Genomic DNA, 21,013 nt, shown 5'->3' on the forward strand with positions numbered 1-21,013 from the left:
TACCCATGCATTATTAGACCAATGAGCCACCTTGTCCAGCATTCCATTTCCAGCAGTGACCAATCAAGTGCCGTAAGTACAATGGGAGACTGAGCACCACTGGCCATAGGGAAGCCCACAAGCAGGCCTCTCTATTCAGGGGTCTTTGAAGCCATAGTAGACTGTGGAAGATTGATCAGTATATTCAGAAGAAGAAGAATTTGGGTTTGTACCCCATTTTTCTCAACCAGTCTCAACTGGTCTCAAACCAGCTTACAAACTCCTTCCCAGCATGGTGCAGTGGTTGAGAGCAGGTGGATTCTAATCTGGAGAACTCGGTTTGATCTCCCGCTCCTCCACCTGAGTGGTAGAGGCTTATCTGGTGAACCAGATGTGTTTCCGCACTCCTACATTTCTGTTGGGTGACCTTGGGCTAGTCACAGTTCTTCGGAAATCTCTCAGCCCGACCTACCTCACAAGGTGTCTGTGGGGAAAGGAAGAAAAAGGAACTTGTAAGCCACCTTGAGTCTCCTTACAGGAGAGAAAGGTGTGGTATAAATCCAAACTCTTATTGTTCTCTCCCCACAACAGACACCTTGTGAAGTAGGTGAAGCTGAGAGAGTTCTAAGAGAACTGTGACTAGCCCAAAGTCACCCAGCAGGCTTTTGGTGGAGTGAGAAAACAAGCACAGTTCTCCAGATCATAGTCCACCACTCGTGTGGAGGAGCAGGGATGAAACCCAGTTCTCCAGATTAGAGTCCACCACGTGTGGAGGAGCAGGGATAAAACCCAGTTCTCCAGATTAGAATCCACCACTGTTGACCACTACACCATTCTGGCTCTTAGAGATATTTTGTCAAGGAGACAATGTACTAAACTATATAGCTCCTTTTGTAATCAAAAAAGGCAACATGGTTACATGGTTACATTGATTACTGGATTTCCAATATTCTTTTAAATTTCCATTCTTGACAAGGTGGCACACTAAGCCATTCTAGTTGACCCAACAGATAGATTTGCTTCCCACTGGTATTGTCATTGTGCACATTTTGGATGGCACCATCTATCCTTGGCACCATGGCCATCATTCTCCTTACCTGCTCAATGTCACAGGGCAACTTGACAATATGTACTGACATGGCTGTAAACACTGGGAGAAACATGCTCAGGACAGACATACCACAGGCTCTGAGAACTAGATGAATGCTCTGTGCAAAATCAGTATATCAAAAGCCAGCTGCTGGACACATCCCAAAAAGAAGTCCACCAACCATCATGTTTTGCTTGTGTACATCTGGAAGGTCATTGTTGGGAAGTGAAGCTGTGCTAGATAAACCTTTGGTGTGATTCAGCAGGACAATTCTTATGCCTCAAGTATCATGAAGCAGGAAACAACTTTATGGCGTTGATACACTAGAGGAGGTTGGCCTGCCTATCAGCTTGAGTTTCTCAGTCAGAAGCATTTTTAAAAGACTTTGACTGATTATCTGGTCTGATAGTCTCTGCTCTGACAGGCATTGGTTTTCAAGGTCTCAAGCAGCCTTCTTTCCCAGCATCTGCTACCTCAGTTTTTGGAGATACCAAGCATTGAACCCTGAGACCTTCTGGATGAAAAGCATGAACTCTGCCACTGGGCTCCAGATCTTCCTCTTCTCCTTTGGAGTCTTCATCTGTCCCTTTGTCATAAATTGTATTTATATCTCAGGTGGCACAGAGACAGACACCACAATGCTTTCTGCATTACAGCTAATGAAGCAAATTGTGCTCTACTTTAAGGTGAACAATTGGCTGGCTCTTTTGGCTGTGGTGCAGAAAGCCCTTCTGGTTGTGCATGCACCTTTGAATTGTGGGCATGCTGCTCCTTGGATTGATCCAAGGCATTCCGTTGCAAGTTTCCCATAGACATTGCCGTCCCAAGGGAATGCCAAAGTTTCTGATGACTTAAGGTCCACAATAACTGGGCTTCTGTGTTACAGGAGCAAACATCATGCAATACAAATTCTGAAGGTGGTCAATATTGATTGATTTGAGATGGGAGGAGCACCTAGGTGGATCATGCTCAACCAACTGCATCAGGAGGCTGCTACCTTTTCTTAAATTTGAACTAAGCACAATACCAATACATCCAAGGAGCTTTTCAGAATGGAATTTGTTCTTCAAAGATCTGATTGGGTGTTTTTAATTTGTTCTGATCCGTTCAGAAAATTAAATATGGTTTTTCAGAGGATTGGTCCCTCCAGGACCCACAGCACCTCCACCAGTCTGCATGGCAGGTGAGGGAACTACAGGCAACCCTTAGATGCTCAGCCAATGCAGGAGGAGGAGTGAAACCTTTTTTTGGTGCTTATGTTTTTTTTTTCCACAGAGCAGGATGCCTCTGCTATTGGATCATAATACATTGGCCTTGGATTGGTAGTTTTCAAGACCAGCTGACCTAGGGCTGCCAACTCCATGTTGGGAAATTCCTAGAGATTTGGAGCCTGGGGACAGTGCTTGGCAGGGATGTGATGTCATAGAATCCACCCTCAACGGCTGCTAGGAGAACAGATCTCTGTAATCTGGAGATCAGTAATCATTCCAGGAGATCTGCAGGCCCCATGGTGAGGTCACAACATGGGAGAGACAGAGAGGAGGACAGGTTCACATTCAGTACAGATCAAAAATATATATTAAAAAAAACCCAAATGCCCTGTGCTTGTAAGCTGGACTTCAATATGGGTTTAAGAGGTTGAAGGACATTAGTCCTTGAAGTCATTTGCCAATTAGCAATGCAGTTAACAATGCAGCTACATAAGTAAATACGTCTGAATTTCTGCCTATGCTGATGAGCTACACACTGTTTTATCTTTTATGCCATGAGGCTCTTTCTTCACTTTTAGAACCGGCACCCTCTGAAGGGTTTTCATTTCACTAGAAGATCTCAAAGTTTTACCAATGCCCCCCACCCCACCCCATGGCTGAAATCAGAACCCCTGATTTTGTCATGTGCTATAGTGAAGGGTACAATCAGTTCTGCTACATTTTTCATTCTTGGAAATATGTGGCCACTGTCTCTGGATATCCAGGGAGGAGCAGGGAAAGGATTTCCAGTCATTATGGAATGGATGGGTCTTAAGGGTTCCCTGTGGCTCTTCTTCCCATATGTAGTAGCAAGCAAATGAGTTAATTGCACAACATAATCAATAAAATGCAAATGTGGGCATGTTTCTTTTGCCCGCACAGTCTGGCTTCCCTTGAGACTGAGTTACTGAGTGAATACCCAGTTCTTCTCTGTGAATTGAGGTTAGCTTCACCATGACAAGGAAGCATGGACCGAGTTTGTCTTTGGAATGCAGATCAGTTAATTAGTCATGCTCAACTCCATGCTGGCTCATCCTTTTGTCTTCCCTTCAGTAATGGAGGCTGCTGACACTGTGTCCAAAAACATGTCTCATCATTCTTCTGCCATGCTGCTTTTTGGAGCTGGGCTGACATGTTGTTTCACATCTCATTATGTCCATCACGGTAACTTTACAACTACAACACATGCTCCGGCTCTTCCTATGTTGACTGGAACCTCCTAAGAAATAAGAAGTACTTAGTTAGCTTCTTGGACTACAACACTTGCTGATCTGAATGAATGAAGATCTACATTCTCTTTCACTCACTCACTCACATGCTCATGTTTTGTCAATGGTAGCAAAATAATGATGTCCAGAAAAAGATAAATCCCAGATCCTAACAACTGACATATGTTTAGAAGTGGTTGTTGTGGGCTTTCTGGGCTGTGTGGCCGTGGTCTGGTGGATCTTGTTCCTAACGTTTCGCCTGCATCTGTGGCTGGCATCTTCAGAGGTGTATCACAGAGAAAAGTCTGTAACACACAGACTTCCCTCTGTGATACACCTCTGAAGATGCCAGCCACAGATGCTGGTGAAACGTTAGGAACAAGATCTACCAGACCACGGCCACACAGTCCGGAAAACCCACAACAACCAGTTGAATTCGGCTGTGAAAGCCTTCGACAATATGTTTAGAAGAATTATTCACCATGCATGTGATATGGGTTAATGTTAAGCTAATTGAAGAATTATCCTATATACTCGTGTATAAGTCGACTCGCATATAAGTCGAGGCACCTAATTTTACCACAAAAAACTGGGAAAACTTATTGACTCGCGTATAAGTCGAGGGTGGGAAATGCAGCAGCTACTGGTAAATTTCAAAAATTAAAATAGATACCAATAAAATTACATTAATTGAGGCATCAGTAAGTTAAATGTTTTTGAATATGTATTTCAAAGAAAAACAGTAAACTAGCTCTGATTCTCCCTTTAAATCCACTCGGGGGGTGATTTAAAGGGAGAATCTGGGGAAAATTTGAGGGTGCCTGTCAGGGGATGAATGTTTATGTTAGCAATACCAACATTCCGGAGTATCTTTAGGAGACCCTCCTGATGATACCACGCAGGTTTGGTGAAGTTTGGTTCAGGGGGTCCAAAGTTATGGACCCTCAAAAGGGTAGCCCCACCTACTATTAGTTTCCATTGGAAACAATGGGGAATGGGAGAACTCACTTTGGGGATCCATAACTTTGGGCCCCCTGAACCAAACATCACCAAACCTGGCTGGTATCAGCAAGAGATTATCCTGATGATAGCACACAGGTTTAGTGAAGTTTGGTTGAAGGGGTTCAAAGTTATGGACCATCAAAATGTAGCCCCATCTACTATTAGCTCCCATTGGAAACAATGGGGGATGGGGCATCCTCTTTGGGGGTCCATAACTTTGGACCCTCTGAACCAAACTTTACCAAACTTGGCTGGTATCATCAGGAGTGTCACCTGATGATAGCCTGAAATTTTGGTATCACTAGCCCAGGGATCTGCAACTTGCAGCTCTCCAGATGTTCATGGACTACAAATCCCATCAGCCAATTGGCCATGCTGGCAGGGGCTGATGGGAATTGTAGTCCATAACCATCTGGAGAGCCGTAGGTTGCAGACCCCTGCGCTAGCCTAAAAACTGCGCCCCCTGGCAGCCGACAAAGTAAAAACCCTAAAATATTTTTTAAAATACACCTCACTCGCGTATGAGTCGAGGGGGGCTTTTTTCAGCACAAAAAATGTGCTGAAAAAGTCAACTTATATGCGAGTATATACGGTATGCAGATTCACCAAAAACATTTACACCAGGAATAAACAGGAATTCACATTCTAAGTTTCAACAGAGGGCAATACAACAGTAATAATTGTTATAGCCAATGGCTCAAACAATAAATACTTGACTGACTGACAACAGTAATAAAAAGCAAGACAAGAGAAGCAGGAGAATACATGTAAAGATGATTGGATGTAAGCAGAGCTATTTTCAAAAGGCATGAACATTTGCAGCATTGCACAAAAGACTTTGCGAAAATGGTGGATTATGAGAAGGGATTTATAGGAAAGGGGAGAAGTAGTAACAAACAGTTTTTAAGGAAGTAACGAGAGAAAAGCAACAAAGTAGAATGGATAGACTCACAGAAGGAATAGAAAACCTTCGGGCATCTGAATTTAGCATAATTGCAGAAGCTAAGATCATAGGTTGAAATATATATGCAAGCAGAGAGATAAGTACAGGCAATTACCTCTGTCCATTCATTGTTTTGGGCATCATATGATTCTACTGTGTCCAGGTACGTGTGTCCATCATAGCCTCCCACTGCATATAATCTGTCTCCAAGAGGACAGATTCCCACAGCATCACGAGGCACACTCAAAGGCGCTACAGTCGTCCAAGTATCTGTTTTGGGATCATATCTAGAATATTTTGTAGGAAAAGTTGATCAACAGATATTTAAGGCTAGGTAATGAAACTCCTAACTACTCAACTCAACAACCTTTAATGGCATAATAAAACAATTCTATCAACAGATAATTCAGTCACCAAACAGGTAATGAAAAAAAAATTATGAATAAATATCAATACATAAATTGAAAGCTAAAACAAGGGGGAGAGGAGGAAAAACGAATAACTCCAAACTAAATTCTTGCTATTCCTGTCTCACATAAGCCATTATTCTGTTGGCCAGTGAAATATTTATAGATCTTTGCAACTGTTCCTGAGGTGTCTGAAAGAGAATCAGGCCATCTAGCCATGCCTTCTTCTGCCACCAGAGGGCTGTCCAGATTCAAGATCTACTCCGGTTTTGAAGCAGTCACATTCTGTCAGATAAAACTACCGGTATCAAAGGCTGTATAATCTGAATACCCTGAAGCAGGAAGGAATGCTGTAATTCTCAATCAGCCGTTCCTTATTTCCTGTCCATGTGAAGTCTGTCACATAAATATCCAAGGGCAAAGCAATTTCTTACACAGTTGCTGCTCTATTTTTAACCTATTAAAATTGTTATTATTATTATATTTTATTTATAAATTGCTCTTCTCCCATTGGGCAAGGCTCAGAACAGTAAACACCAATGAATTATACAGGATGAAAACTTCAATTTCCACAGTATGGTACCTTTTCCTTTGCATCCATGAGGGTAGGGCTAATAACAAAACATTTTTAAAAAACATAAAAAGAGGAGCAATTCTGTCTTACAGGTCCTGATGAATCGTTGGACCAGTTGAAAAGGTTCTAGACCTGTTCAAGGACAGCTGGACAACCTTTGGGCTACGGACCTCCAGAAGGTTGTTATTAGCTGAATGTACTATTCACTGAAGGGTATGTTGGTAGGCAGTCCTGTAGATATGACAGTCCCAGACTGTTTATCTGATCATTAGTTGATCGATTGCTGGCCTTTTAACTGATTGATTTGATTAAACTAAAATCTGCATTTTACCACAACCTCAGTATAGGTGCCTTTTTGAGACCCCGAAGGAAATCTGTGACTACTTAATAATCAAAAGCTACTTCTTTTAGAGCAAGGTTGGCGTAGTGATTAGAATGCTGTCCTGGGATCTGGGAGACCCAGATGCAAATTGGCCATGCTGGTAGGGGCTGATGGGAATTGTAGTTCCTGAACATCTGGAGAGCCGCAGGTTCCCTACCCCTGGCCTAGTCCTACACTTGCAGCCTAACCTACCTCACAGAGATGTCATGAGAATAAAATGGAGGGCAGGAAAATGATGTAAGCTTTTTTTGGGTCCCCGAAGAAAAGTGGGGTATGTGAAGTAAATAAATACATGAATATATTCATAGTCAGACTGGATCCAAAGCCGTTCTTTTTTCTGCAGAAAGGTCCTCTGCTCAGGGAAACTGAATCCAAAGGGGCAGTTCTGCTCATGCGGTGTCTAGCATAACTGAAGTGTCAGAACAACTATAGAAGTTGAGCCTCTCAACTACAGGACAGCAAACTCTGAGAACAGCATGTATAGAATGGTTCTAACAGCTGTTCTTTTGCTCTTTGTGTCCAAACCATTGTTAAAAGGGAAAGGCATTGTTAATTTACATTTATTTTTCATTCCCCATTTACAGAAACACACCAGAGTCAAATTAGCACACCCAGATAAATGTGCCCTTCCTTATCGACTCCACAGAAAAAAAATAAGTAGCTTCTACCAGTGAGTCCCTTCAAGCTTATTTGGATGATTAGCCACTTTGTGCTTGCAGCCCTTATAGCTGTGGTGTCTCCAATGTCCCACTGTTGCATCCCTTGGCTGGCATCGAATACACCTGCTCTAAAATACATTACATATGATCCGTGTTAAAATGTATTGAATGGTCAATTTCACTCGTATTTCTGAAGATTCTCTATTGTGTTTTCAGCAATAGGTCCGCCCGGCATACATCAGGCACATAAAAAGATTTTAAGGAAAAGGAGTATAAAGAGAAACAAAGGGTGTTTTATATGCTATGCTTGAATTGGAATGCAATGCAAATTCAATCCTACATTGTCTGGAAAAGACATTCCATTTGTCTTCCGCATTCTCCTCTTACGTTAATAAAGTGTACACAAAGAGCGCAAGAGCTGGGGGGTGAGGGGAGGCTCAGGGTGGCTTTTTAGTATCATGAGTCTCTGTAGAATCATGGAATATGATTGAAATCTGCTAAAGGTGGGTAAAGCAATGCTGAAGAGTTTCTGGTTGCATAGCTACAGATAGATTAATGTCAGAGCACTGAACTGATTTTATCACATCTCTCTCCGCCTCCCACCTTCCTCCAAGGAACACTGGGTAACCGGCTTTATCTCCCATTTTATCCTCCGAAGCATCTTGAGGGATACAGAACTGCCTGGCCCAAAGTTACACAGGGCCTTTGTGGCTAAACACTGGAGACAATCAAGGCTTCATCAGACCCAAGTTCTCTCCGCAATGGTTCTCTTGCTACAATGACATTTGAATAAAACCAGAGTGCAGAGAGGAGCATTTGCTTTAATATGCAGCAGCTGGGGATCAGTTCCTGAAGCAACACTCTCTGTGGTCCATTAAGTTTCAAACAGAATGGTTTTCCTGGTTCTAACTTTATTCTTATTTAATTAGATTTATTATGCTGTCCCTCCCCTTGCGGGTTTAGGATGGCACACAACATCCATATATAAACAGATAAACAAAATAATAAAACCTCTAATAAAAACACATCAATTGCCAAGGTGGAATTTGTATTTTGGCCCTTTTACAACAGTAAGACCTACCACACCCAGGGGATCTTTATTAACATTAATAAATGTTAATGGGGAATGAATAGATAATTGTACGAATGATTAAATAATTGATTGAGGGAGGCCTAGAATGTTAACTGTAGCTGCCTCAACCATAAGCCTGGCAGAACAGTTCTGTCTTACAGGCCCTGCGGAACTGCATTAGATCCCTCAGAGTCCCGGTCTCCTCAAGCAGAGCATTTCAACAGGTTGGGTCCAGGCCTGAAAAGGCGCTGGCCCTGGCCCTGGCCCTGGCCCTGGCCCTGGCCCTGGCCCTGGCCCTGGCCCTGGCTGAGACAAGCTGGACATCCTTGTGGCCAAGGATCGCCAAAAAATTGTAATTCACCTATCTCAGTGCTCTTTGTCTGGACAATATGGCAGGCCAAACTGCTGTGGTACCAGTATGATGTAGTGGTTAGAGTGTCAGACTAGGATTTGGAAGACCCAGATTTGAAAACCCACTCCACCAAAGAAGCTTGCTGAGTGACCTGGAGCCAGTCATACACTCGCGTAATCTACCTCACAGGGTTGTGGTGAGAACAAAATGGAGAAAATACAGCAATTTAAGCAACATTGGGTCCCCATGGGGAGAATTATGGGGATAAATGAAGTAAATAATAATAAACTAGAAAGTAAACAAACAAGAACTACCAAGTGCCACACTTTTAATGGATATTAGCTATGATGACTAAATGGGGCCTCCCATGAAATGAAACTGACATGATGTAAGGCAGGGAGATCAGGTGGTGGGGTGGGGAAATAAATCTGTTTTGCTCCCACGGCATTCGCACAGAATCGGATTCAACGTGGGATTTTGGAAAAAGTTGACAATTTTAGCGGTTTTTGAAAAACCAGGGATGAGGGAAATATCACGGGACAAACCCACTTTAGAATCGGGAACCATGCGAACTTCTTGGCCAAACTGGGATGTTTCCCTTGCTCAACCCAGGATATTTGGACCATGAGGAATCGACCTTTGAGAGGCTGTAACCCTCTGAATGGCAGTAACTGGGGGAGGGGGGGCATGGACTTGTTTACAGGCATTTCTGGACATCTAGTTGGCCTCTATGTGAAGCTAGACTAAATAAACTATTGACCCAATCCAGCAGAGCTTCAATTAAGTTTTCCCACGCGCACACTGCTTTTTTAAGGAGTCACGCAGATTCTCTGAAAGTGTTTTTTGGGTGAAAACCACAATTGATCTTACGGTATCCATTCATTTATCCCAGCTGGACAAAAGGATTTAAGGGGCACTTGACATTGAGGGAAATAGAGCCGGGGGACAAGTTAAGCATGCACACTTGGCACAACTGCTCCATCTCACCCCCCATCCTCAGGTTGCTGCTTTGAAATTAGGATAGAAGAAACCAACTGCCATCATATCTAGTTTGGCCCTGAATCTGAGCTCTTAATCTGATTTATAATCTATCAAACATATTGTTGAGACCTAAACAATTTTCTACAATATACAGTCAAAACAGCAAAACCTTTCCCTCTTCCCCCTTACCTTTCTACACAATCAGATAGCCGAGAACAGTGATTTGATGCAGGAGCATCATGGCCGCCCACAGCATACAGGAACCCATTGTAGGTTGCGACACCAACTCCTCCTCTCCGCTTTGACATTGATGCGCACAAGCTCCATTTGTTGGTGTGAGGATCAAAACACTCCATGGATTTCAGGCAAGAGCTGCCATCTCGCCCTCCGACTGCGTACAACCTACACAATTAAAACACAGAAGAATGAAGTGGTTGTGCAAAAACTTTGTGTATTGTCCAAACATTTCTCTCTTCGCAACATAATCTGTTTCAGGAAATGTTTGTGTTTGCATTGTCGTAATGTCTGCTGGGCAGCCATCTTGTTCCCCAACACCCAGCAACTGCATATTCATGAGAAAGTATTTTCAACATTGATAGGCTTTTCTTCAGCTGTTAAGATGTTTCCCAAACCTCTCTGCCTTCCCTGCACTTCCTCATCGGTGCCATTTTCTCAGCTCACTCCTTGCCCCTTGTCCGTTTTTCCTGCATTTTTTTCCTGCAGGTGTCTTTATTTTGGGAGGGACTAATCATTGAAGGTTGGACTGCAGAAGCAGAGAATTGCAGCCCTCCTCTGTGAAGCCCAGAAGCAACGTTCTCAAACAAAAAGGGAGAAAAAACAGAGAAATCACAACATGGCAGCCAGGAATCATTTGGAGGGAGGGAGTGCAGACATGCGACATGGTAAAGTGGGGGCTTAAAAATGTTTTACAAATGTTTTCAGGTATTTGTGCAGAAAGGACCTCTGTATGATTTTGTATCCACTGCATTTAGGCCTATAAACTGTATTTTTTTTTTACCAATTGTATACATTATTAAAATACTTCATTCCCTAGTTCTATGTTGGTTGTTTCATTTTTTGTTTAAGACCATGTCATAACTTGGCAGAAAAATCTAACAAAATCCAAGGGTGTATTTGGAGATGGTCTACTAATGTTAGGTGTATTTGGAGATGGTCTACTAATGCGACAATAGTGGTCTCCATTTCAAAGGCAGGACTCCAAACAGATTACTGATCAGGAATCCTTAACTGGCTGTACAGAAAATCTCTGTCTACTTTTTAATTTGGGGGGAATTGTACTGGGGGAGACTTTTCACCTCTTCTTCTGTTTTATCCTATCACTCTTCCTTTTGTCTTGCAAAGTGAAAATGTGGCTTTTTAAGGTTAACAGTTTTTGTTTTAGATATTACTGGGGTTTTTTTTGGGGGGGGGGGTAGACATTGAGGAAGTGGGGATTGGGAAGGAGGAGGAGGAAATAATACCATAGACCCCAACCTCCAAAATTGCTATTTCCTCTACCAGAGAAGAAGAGTTTAAATTTATGACCCGCCTTTCTTTCCTGTAAGAAGTCTCAAAGCAGCTTACAAACCCCTTTCCCTTCCTCTCCCTACAACAGACACCTTGTGAGGAAGGTGGGGCTGAGAGAGTTCTAAATGCACTGTGACTGGCCCAAGGTCACCCAGCAGGATTTAGGATTGAGAAATAAATCTGGTTCACTGGATAAGAGTCCAGAGCTCATGTGAAGGACCAGTGAATCAAACGCAGATTAGAGTCCATCTGTTCTTAACACTACACCATGCTGGGTCTGGAAATCAGTTGTAATTTTAGAGGGACTTCAGCTCCCACCTGGAGATTAACAATCTTAGGAGGGGATGTTTGCTTTTGAAACAGGAAAAACCAACCTTTGCAGTTTGCTTAGCTAAACACACAACAGTGGACACAAATTTGAGTAGAGAGAGGATCAGTTGCAATTAGCAAGTTTGTACTGAAGGCTGACTTCTTAGAATCCCCCCAGGTGCTTCAATCTTTCCATTCCAATCTCTTGCAAATTCAGCACCAGCAAATTGGACCGCATAGAAACCAGGTTACAGACTGCTGCATGCATAGCAATAGCCTCTAATAACAATAGGATAACGACAATAGCGCTGGAAATACAAAATTTAACTCTGCTACCGTACTTTTTATTCACATCATTTTCCAGTGGTCATATGGTAAGATAGACCGACCTCAGCAGATCTCAGAAGCTAAGCAGGGTTGTCTGTGACTTGACCCCTGCTTTTCCATTTTAGACATTTGCTGCCTTGGTGACGGCATTTGAATGAAGAGGCAGTATAAACATTGTACCCTATATAACTCACATATGTTGCAACAATTAACCCTCAGAAACAGCCTCCCCCCCCCCCTTCCACCAGCCTTCCACACTTACTGGACTCCTGGGACCAGCACATCATCACCAGGTGGGTAGGAAGCAGCCAGGGGGGCAGGGGCCTTGTGAGGCAGGGGGAGATGTTTGCTTGCCACCCCTTTTATAGAGCCCATTGAATTTTCCCCCGCAATGGGCTTCACTGCTAGTGATACCATATTAGGCAAGCCACTATCCTACCTGCTGCTTACCAGCTCTCATGTCATTTTTACATGCTGAAGGGAAAAGATGGGCTATGGGCCAAGCATGGCAAGAAAATCTTGCTGGCATTTCTTTATGCTGGTGAAATCAGTATGAGATTATATTCTACTTGTGTAAAGACACACAGGTCAATTGCCCACCGGCACTCTGGTGCACGGTGGGACAGGAAGTGCATTAGGCAAAAAATCTTGTCCCGCTGAGCTTCCCATTTGTGGCATGCTGAAAGAGGAGGCGCACTGGGGCAAGATTTCTTGTCCCAACGAGCTTCCTCTCCCCCACGCATCCTTCTCACTTTCCCCAGAGAAAATGAGAGCACTTCTGGTGCGACTTTTCATGCCCGAGTAGGGCAAGACCGGGGAATGCTGGCTGTGGGTAATTCGCCACAAAAGCTTTTCAACCATGTTAGGAGGCATTTACAACATATTCTGTAACAGCCCTCATTACCTTATCCTGCTCAGTATCCTTGAGACTCTGTAATTTTTCTTTGCACATTATCTTAAATGGAAGACTTCATCTCGATGGGTAATAGGTTTGCTTCTTTCCAAGAACTCCTAATATCTGAATGAAAGTAACCTTGTGGGCTTGCGGGTGTCATACATACTTGTTGTTCAGTGCTGCAACCCCCACTGTGCTCCGAGGAGTTGCCATGCTGGCGACGTAGTTCCACTGCCGTGCCTGAGGGTCCCATCTTTCAACCGTGTTGAGGTAGCTCCACCCATCATGACCACCAACAGCATACATTGGCCCTTCAAGCATTGCTACCCCTAAGGATAAAAAGAGGGGGTGGAAATAAATAAATAAATCATACTGGATTTTAAATAGATTTGTAACTTTGTAACAAGGAAGACTGTGGCACAGAGGGGCATATAACGAGCAGGAGCCCTTTAAGAGGTATTGGAGTGCACTGAGGGGGATCAGTCAGGGGTTGGCTGGAAGAGCATTGGCTTGGAAGACACTAGTTGCTAGGGGCAGATGCTGCTCTGTCTGGTCTGTGGGCCTTACGCTGGGGGAAGACTTCAGAACAGATATGGAGAGAAGCTGAATGGTGGTGCACCGTGCAGGGCAAAATAATGATGGATGAGGACCAGGTGTAAAGGTGCGACCACTAGCATAAGGAAGACAGGATGGAATAGGTGGCCACACTCACATGAACACATAAAGCTGCCTCACTGTGCTGAATTAGACCAGTGGTCTATCAAGGTCTGTGTTGTCTACTCAGATTGGCAGTGGTTCTCCAGAGTCTCAGATAGAGGTCTTTCATGTCAGAAGATCCTGTTAACTTGAGATGCCAGAAACTGAACCAAGGATGTTCTGCTTACCAAGTGAATGATCTACCTTTGAGGCACAGCCTCTTCCCAATGATGACAGACTCTTCATCATCTGTGTGTCTCATGCATTTTTATCCCAGCCTACACACAGGGAGCTCAGGGCAACATTTATGGGTTTTCTTTCCCCACTTTAGCCTCAAACAAAAACCTGCGAGTTCGATTAGGCTGGGAGAGTTGCTGACTAAAGGTGGCCCAAACAGCTGGACAGTTCAATAGGGATTTGAACACAGGTCTCCAAGATGTCCTTAGAACAAGTGAATTGCAATTATGGGAAATAAACTACAGAGATTGGCTGTTGCTTCTGTTAGGTTTCTCAGGCGCATCTGGCTAGATACTGCAGCAAATGGGACTTTGGTCTGGTTTAGCAAGGCTCTTCTTGTTATGGTGTAGGTCTAAGTGTAACAAACTGTCACTCCCAAGTCATTACATAAGAATTTTGCAGGCCAAAGTCCTTCTGTCAGCCATATTTAATTATATATTTTGAACATTTCTGCCCTGCCTCCTCTCCTCAATCTCAAGGCAGCAAACAATGAAGCAACTAGGCTGCAAGGACACAAACTGTAATCAGTTCAATGAACAAGATTAAAACACAGATAAAATGCCCAGATGGCAAATAAAGAGCATGCAAGGTTAAAAAAAAATCTTTACCCAAGCCGTGCCTGTGAGTTGACATAGGAGGCATCACAATCCAGGCTTTGGTAACTGGATTGAAACATTCCACGGTATTTGATGTTTTCAAGCCGTCTCTCCCACCCACAATGTAGAGCTTGTTGTCAATCACAGCCACCCCAAACTGTAGCCGCCTCCCATTCATAGTCCCAATTTGTATCCAGCTGTTTGTCCTCAAGTCGTATTTCTCAATTGTTGTCGTCCCTGTTGAAAACATAAATACCAGATCTGACATGTGCCCGAGGGAGGATTGTCACATTTCCAATTTGCAAGTAGAAGTCTTCATTTCCAAAGCTATATTTCATAGTGTGTGTTATATTTGAGATTTACATTCTGGGTGATTTTTTTTTCCTCGATTGCCTGAATTATGTACTAACCCCATTTCCCCACAATTATTCTACTGATAGAATACCAAAGACATTATTTTTTTTCCAGCTAATCATTATCGGAAATTCAATAAATACACATTCAAAAGAAACTCTTGGGTATGAACTCATTATCTTCAGTGAAATAATAAGGCAGCATTTAATATATGGTGGTTAGTGTTTTGGAAGTTAGCCTTGGGTATAAAAATGCTCAGAAAATGGGAAGTATGAGAGAAAAAATCATGAACCAGTGGCCCTTTCCCCACATACCTTAAGCCCCGCGCTACTCAAGGAGAGTAGCGTGGGGTCCCTTGGCACTCCCCACTGAGAGGGGCGGCGACAGCGCAGCCGCCCCGACGCTGCTGCTGTCGCGCCCCTCAGTGCGAGGCATTCCTGGCGCTCTTTCAAAGGGCGCCTTTTGATGACCCCGCGCAAAGCGTGGGGTCGTGGGGACGCCCGGGCACGCGCCAGGGATGCCGCGCGCTGGGAATTGCCCTCGGAAAAGGGTAAGTGGGGAAAGTCCCAGTGTTATTATGTTTATCAGTGACAGTTAATGGAATATGGAGACCCAGCTTACTTTCTTACTGGGCACAGATTGATCAATAGATTGGAGTGGGGAACACACAGATTTGGGTCTTGCATAGGGTTGCCAGAAGCCCTGGAGAAATATGTCCTGCCCCTTTCACAGAGGGTATTTTCCATGCCAGTCAACACTTCAGCTGTCCAATTCCATATATTAATCCTCTATTAAACTGACTTTTTTTTTCTCCAGGCAAGTTGGTAACCCTGCAGTCTAGCAGAATTGAAATGAGGCCACTGCATTTGGTCAGAATCCTTTCTTGTCCTATTGGATACTCACGGCTTCTATTTTAAGGCCTGCTGACTTAAGCAAGGAAGTCTGTGGCTTTCCATTGTTATATTATTTTTTCTGCAAATACTTTAATAAAAGTTTCCTTTCTAACATTAGGCCCCCAGTTCCCCACCCTCGCATAACTGGCACTTAATGAAAAGCTGTGACTTCCATGAGTCATTTCAGTGAATCATTTGTGAACGGCGATTGTGTTAGGGAAAGAGCTGCTTTTAGCCTCTGGCCAAGAAAGGCAGGTAGGCAGAGTGCCACTGTGAATTTGTTGGCAAGAGTCATCCAGTTTTGTCAGACTAACCAACTGTATGTGTTTTAAAGCAGCATTTATTTCCTGGTTTATACAGTAAAATATTTTAGTTATTTGCAACAGAATGAAGCCATAGAACCCTTTCCAATTGCAGAGGCACAAGGGAAACAGGTAGGGATGAAGGACCAAAAAAAGGATACATCTTTCTTCAGTATGGGGAATAAGACACGTTTCCATGCTCTGATCACATCCAGGTTAGATTACTGCAATGTGCTACCATGTAGACTAGTTCCTTGAATTCTGTTCGGAAACCTCCAATGGGTCAAAATACATCAGCCAGACTGTTCCCTCATCCACATTACAAACACCAACCTTTAAATAATTGCACTGGCTAGCCATTTGTTTCTGCTGTGTGCTGAATTTTACCTATATTGACTAAACGGTCTTGGAACAGGATAGCAAAAGGACATGTGAGTCTACCCCATCAATTAAGATTGTTCTCAGAATCTTTTCTTGATTATGAGATATATCAGAGGATCTATTTGTGAATTATTATAAATGTATGTTGTTACGTTTGTGCTATGTATAAGAAATTTAATGTTTAAAAAGAGGCTTTTCTTGACGTGTCTGTACTTTTGGAGGGAAAGTGAGGGGCCATTAGTGATGAAAAAACTTTTCTAATATGACACCTCAGCAATCGTAGCATGTCATGCTATTTGGCATCAGGCTTTTTAAGTCTAGATGCCCCACAAAAAACAGTTCATTGTTCTCTGTATTAGTGGTTGGTCTATTGTTGAATGATAATGCACTCCTGTGCAAAGCCACTCCAATCTAAGCCCCCTGAAATCAATGCAGAAATCTTCTGCTTAGGACTGCACCAAGTGATTTCATTTTGTTTTGTTTAATGTATTTTTGTTTAGGGGTATGTGGGGGGTTTCTTTTAAATTATCTGATGCAGTTGATTTATTATTTGTGTTTTAGCTGTTTTTTAATGTTGCACTCTTTCCTTTATTGTGCTGCTCTGCTCATATTCTATGCAGCTTTATACTAGAATTTGCACAGTTGTGTCCTTGGCCTCACCCAACAGCTGTAGTTTCCCAGCTGACAACTCCTTCTACCTTATTCCTTCAAATACAAACAATTATAAAAAATTACAGTCAAGACTGGATGGTGTGAATGATTTATGGGTCACCTTTGGTAGCATCCATGCCCCCCACGGCATAAAGGGAGCCCACCGTGGATTTCCTCGGCTTGGTACGGGGGCTCTGCATCATAGACCGCCTCTCTGGTAGGAGGTGATATTTCATGGCTTCCATGAGAAGTTTTTGGCACTCCAAGTCATTGGTAAACATGGGACTGTTCTCTAGATCTGCTAGTAGCTGAGACACAAGAAGGGCCAAAATAATTGTGTTGTAAAACTGGAAAATTATTTAGTCTCCCCTTCCACTCTATTTGTGTGGCTAGAGTTCTAGACTATGATCTCTCTGGGTCGATTCTGCACAACATAATAATACTGAGTTACATTCGGTATTTTAAAATCTGGATTTTTAAATCCCGATTTCTCCCTTCACATGGGTGCCCATATCTGTGAAAAAATCGAGTTAAGACCAGGAGGAGATACTCCAATTTCTTTCGCACAAGCCCTGCTTTTTTTGTTTTTACAATGCAGATGCAGCCACACACGCTCAAACATCCCCAGTGTGCTGCACTCTGATTGGCTCTCCCCCCGCCAAGGCAACGCATCTGATTGGTGGATCCACAGCAATTGCAGGAAAACCAAGCAGGACATACACACACCTTTTCTCTAGCTTTGGAAAGGAGTTGGTGTAGTGAGCAACACGGTAAGCATGTTGTGCTATACAGACGCGTAGGGATATCCGGGGTGGCTTGTCCCGGGTGCCTCCACTACCATCATGTGTTGGGGATGGGGCCAGGGGTGTTTGGGGGGCATGTTGGGGGCATGTCAGGGGCATGTCAGGGGTGGGAGGGGGCACACAGGCAGCTCATGCCCCAACCACAGTTCCCCCTGCCTTCATCACTGGTGCTATACAAAGTAAAAACTTTTGACCAATACCAGGCAGAGCACTATGTCCCATCCACATTTAAAGGTGTGCAAGAAACCACAGCACTCACACCCACCCACCGAGATATACCAGATTACCTAATACTATCAGATACCCAGAGTAATTCATGGTTCTCGCTGATAGAGAGGAAGATCGAGTCAATTGGTGTACCCCTTGACTCCCTTCTAACTTTAACTTGTTCAGAGTCGTATAGATTATTGAAACAAAGGTTGTTGGTGAGAGAATGGAACTGTTTAACTCTGGCAGCGAGGAAGACTTGTTCACCTTTGCATCTATCGATCCCCTTGCAACATAACGGAATGGCCTCTTATCTGTATCATCTGACCAATCCAGATCAGAGAAGAGTTTTTTCACTCGCTCGCTTCAATGTTTTCCCTTCTGCCATACTACGAGGTAGATATAACAACCTAGAAATGTGCAAAAGGGTGTGTTCATGTGGTGCAAATCAATTAGAAACATTAACTCACCAATTATTCCGTTGTCCTAAATCGGCAAGTATTAGAGCCAAATACTCCAGGTTGCTTTCTATGATACCTAGCGAGCTGGATGAACTAAGCAGACTATTGTTCTTATTAAATAATTCTGATGCTACATTCTGTGAAATGGCTGCGAACTTTCTGCTGGAAATATCCCACAAGCAACAGTATGTATGAATCAACTTAATTTGTATATGTTGCAAGTTTGTATTTTGATGCGATTTAGATGTGATTTTATACTTTTTATACTGTTTATGCCAAATAAAGGCTAAATGAATGAATGATATACCAGATCACATTTGACTGGTCTTTGGGACTGTCATGGGGTGAGAGCATCCTGCCAGACAAGCACTTCTCCACCCCTCCCTCCACGGCCCCATTGAGAATGTGAGCCCAGAGTTGCAGGAACAGCGAACGGGAATGGGGCGAGCACTCACACTTTCCCGCACGGGCTTGCTTTGCCTGGCTCCTGAAAGAGCTGTCAAAGGGCAGGAAAACTTGTTTGGGGAACGTTTCAGAAAGGCTGGGCTGCAACTCAGCAGAAACAAAACTGACATGATGTAAGGCAGGGAGATCAGTCGGCAGGGTGAGAAAAATAAATCAGTTTTGCTCCCATGTTGTTCCCACAGAAGTAGATTCAACACGGGATTTTGGAAAAACATTGCAACTTTAGCAGTTTTTTAAAAACTTGGGATGAGGGAAATATTGTGGGACAAACCCGCTTTAGGACTGGGAACCATGCGAACTTCTTGGCCATACCATGATATTTCCCTTGCTCAATCCTAGAGCCAGAGTGAGGGGAAACTGCACCCTGTGCCCATGCCATACCCCCACCCACCTCCACCCTGCCCTGGAATGCCCTCAAAACGCCCCCACCATGCCCCCACAGTGGTGCATGCCCGGTGCGTCATGTCCCCCTTCCCTGCCCCCTTGGCGCTACGTCACTGCTCAACCCAGGATATTTGGATCGTGCAGAATCGACCTGGGTACAACGTCCATTTAGGAAGTTCACTTGGTGACCTTGGGTCAGTCATTCTCTCTTAGCCAACTCCACAGAATAGTTGTGAGGATAAAAGTTAGCAGAGGGAACTCTGTGTGTGCTTCCCTGAGCTCTACAGGGGAAAGCCAGGAGAAAAATGTGATGACAAAATGCTTGCATGACTGACTGACTCACATTCTACATCAGCATCAATTTCCAACATTCTGTTTGCTGCTTGTCCTCTGGATTTCTGGCCTGATTCTTGTCAGTCTATCACCGTGGTGGCGAACCTTTGGCACTCCAGATGTTATGGACTACAATTTCCATCAGCCCCTTCCAGCATGGGGCTGATGGGAATTGTAGTCCATAACATCTGGAGTGCCAAAGGTTCGCCACCACTATCCTGCTGTTCTCCAAAGAGTTCAGTGCAACATATCTGGTCCTTCCCTTTTTGTATCCTCATAACAACCCTGTGAGGTAGATAAGTCTGAGAGTGACTTATCTTTTCCTCCCTAGTCTGGCACTTTGATAAAATCTAGAGAAGGGAACTCAGTGAGTGTAGTTAGTGTACTTAGAATGAATCACCCACGGAGCCAATGTTGCCACCCACCTGTGGGGAGAGCAGGGGCAATCTGATATAGGAGAGAAGCGTCCCAAGCTCTCGCTGCCTGTTCTGCAAGTCGTGCCGAACCCACATCATTAAGGCCTTGAATATGGCTTCTTCATCGGGAACGTTGATGTCATCACTGGACAAGAGTTTAGCGATTTCGCTGGCTGGCAGCAAGAGAAATTCCTGATTCTTTATTACTTCAGTGAAATGTTCCTAAGGAAGAGAGGAAAAAGCAATAAGCAACCCATTTGCTCCGTAGAAGTCTTCAGACTAAGCAATATTTTGTAAAGTATTGTTTTAAGGATTTCTTTCAGGTACAAGCTTACCATACATCTCCATTTCAAGTTCAGGTTTTTTTAATGTAAAATATTAATAAAATTAACCATCACTATTGCAGGATAAAATAATTATATAGTGCTAAAATAGACTTTTCTGTTTGGCTTAAGTTGCCATATTTATGAGTGTATTTCCACATGTGTTGTTAACAGCCAAGGAGATTTAATGGATTGTGTATTAGATTTCTATTTATTTATTTTTATTTGTTTACATTTATTTCCTATTCTTTATTGTGGTCTCAGGATGGGTTAAATATGAACCATGCAGCAGTAAAATCACAATAAAGATCCTCAACAGTAAAATCACAACAAAACCTCATCCTATCAACCCAATGCAGTCTAAAATCTCCTGCACTCACCCCACCCACCCACCCACAAAAAAAGGAGGGGTGTATAGACGAATGGCCTGGTGAAGAGGACAGTGTCGAAACTCCATGTGAGTAGGCACCTGGTGAACCTCTGGTGGGAGGGCATTCCACAATGTAAGGGTCACTGTAGAGAAGGCCCTCCGGGCTGCCCCCACCCCCCTTATC

The 21,013-nt window shown here is 43.5% G+C and overlaps 1 protein-coding gene across 1 annotated transcript in view; it reads right to left on the bottom strand.

The window, feature by feature from the left end:
- Nucleotides 1-705: 705 nt before the first annotated feature.
- KLHL4 (kelch like family member 4) overlaps nt 706-21,013 on the bottom strand; it is a 59,272-nt gene continuing 38,964 nt past the window's right edge. The window contains exons 5-11 of the mRNA XM_048514811.1: nt 20,146-20,358; nt 17,189-17,375; nt 14,499-14,723; nt 13,124-13,286; nt 10,089-10,301; nt 5,588-5,759; nt 706-3,538 (exon numbers count right to left, since the gene is read on the bottom strand). Of these exons, the coding sequence (XP_048370768.1) occupies nt 3,479-3,538; nt 5,588-5,759; nt 10,089-10,301; nt 13,124-13,286; nt 14,499-14,723; nt 17,189-17,375; nt 20,146-20,358 (1,233 nt within the window). The 3' untranslated portion in view covers nt 706-3,478. The remainder of the gene's footprint in view (nt 3,539-5,587; nt 5,760-10,088; nt 10,302-13,123; nt 13,287-14,498; nt 14,724-17,188; nt 17,376-20,145; nt 20,359-21,013) is intronic.

The sequence above is a fragment of the Sphaerodactylus townsendi genome, linkage group LG13 (genome assembly GCF_021028975.2).
Source record: "Sphaerodactylus townsendi isolate TG3544 linkage group LG13, MPM_Stown_v2.3, whole genome shotgun sequence".
In the NCBI taxonomy this organism is placed as follows: Eukaryota; Metazoa; Chordata; class Lepidosauria; order Squamata; family Sphaerodactylidae; genus Sphaerodactylus; species Sphaerodactylus townsendi.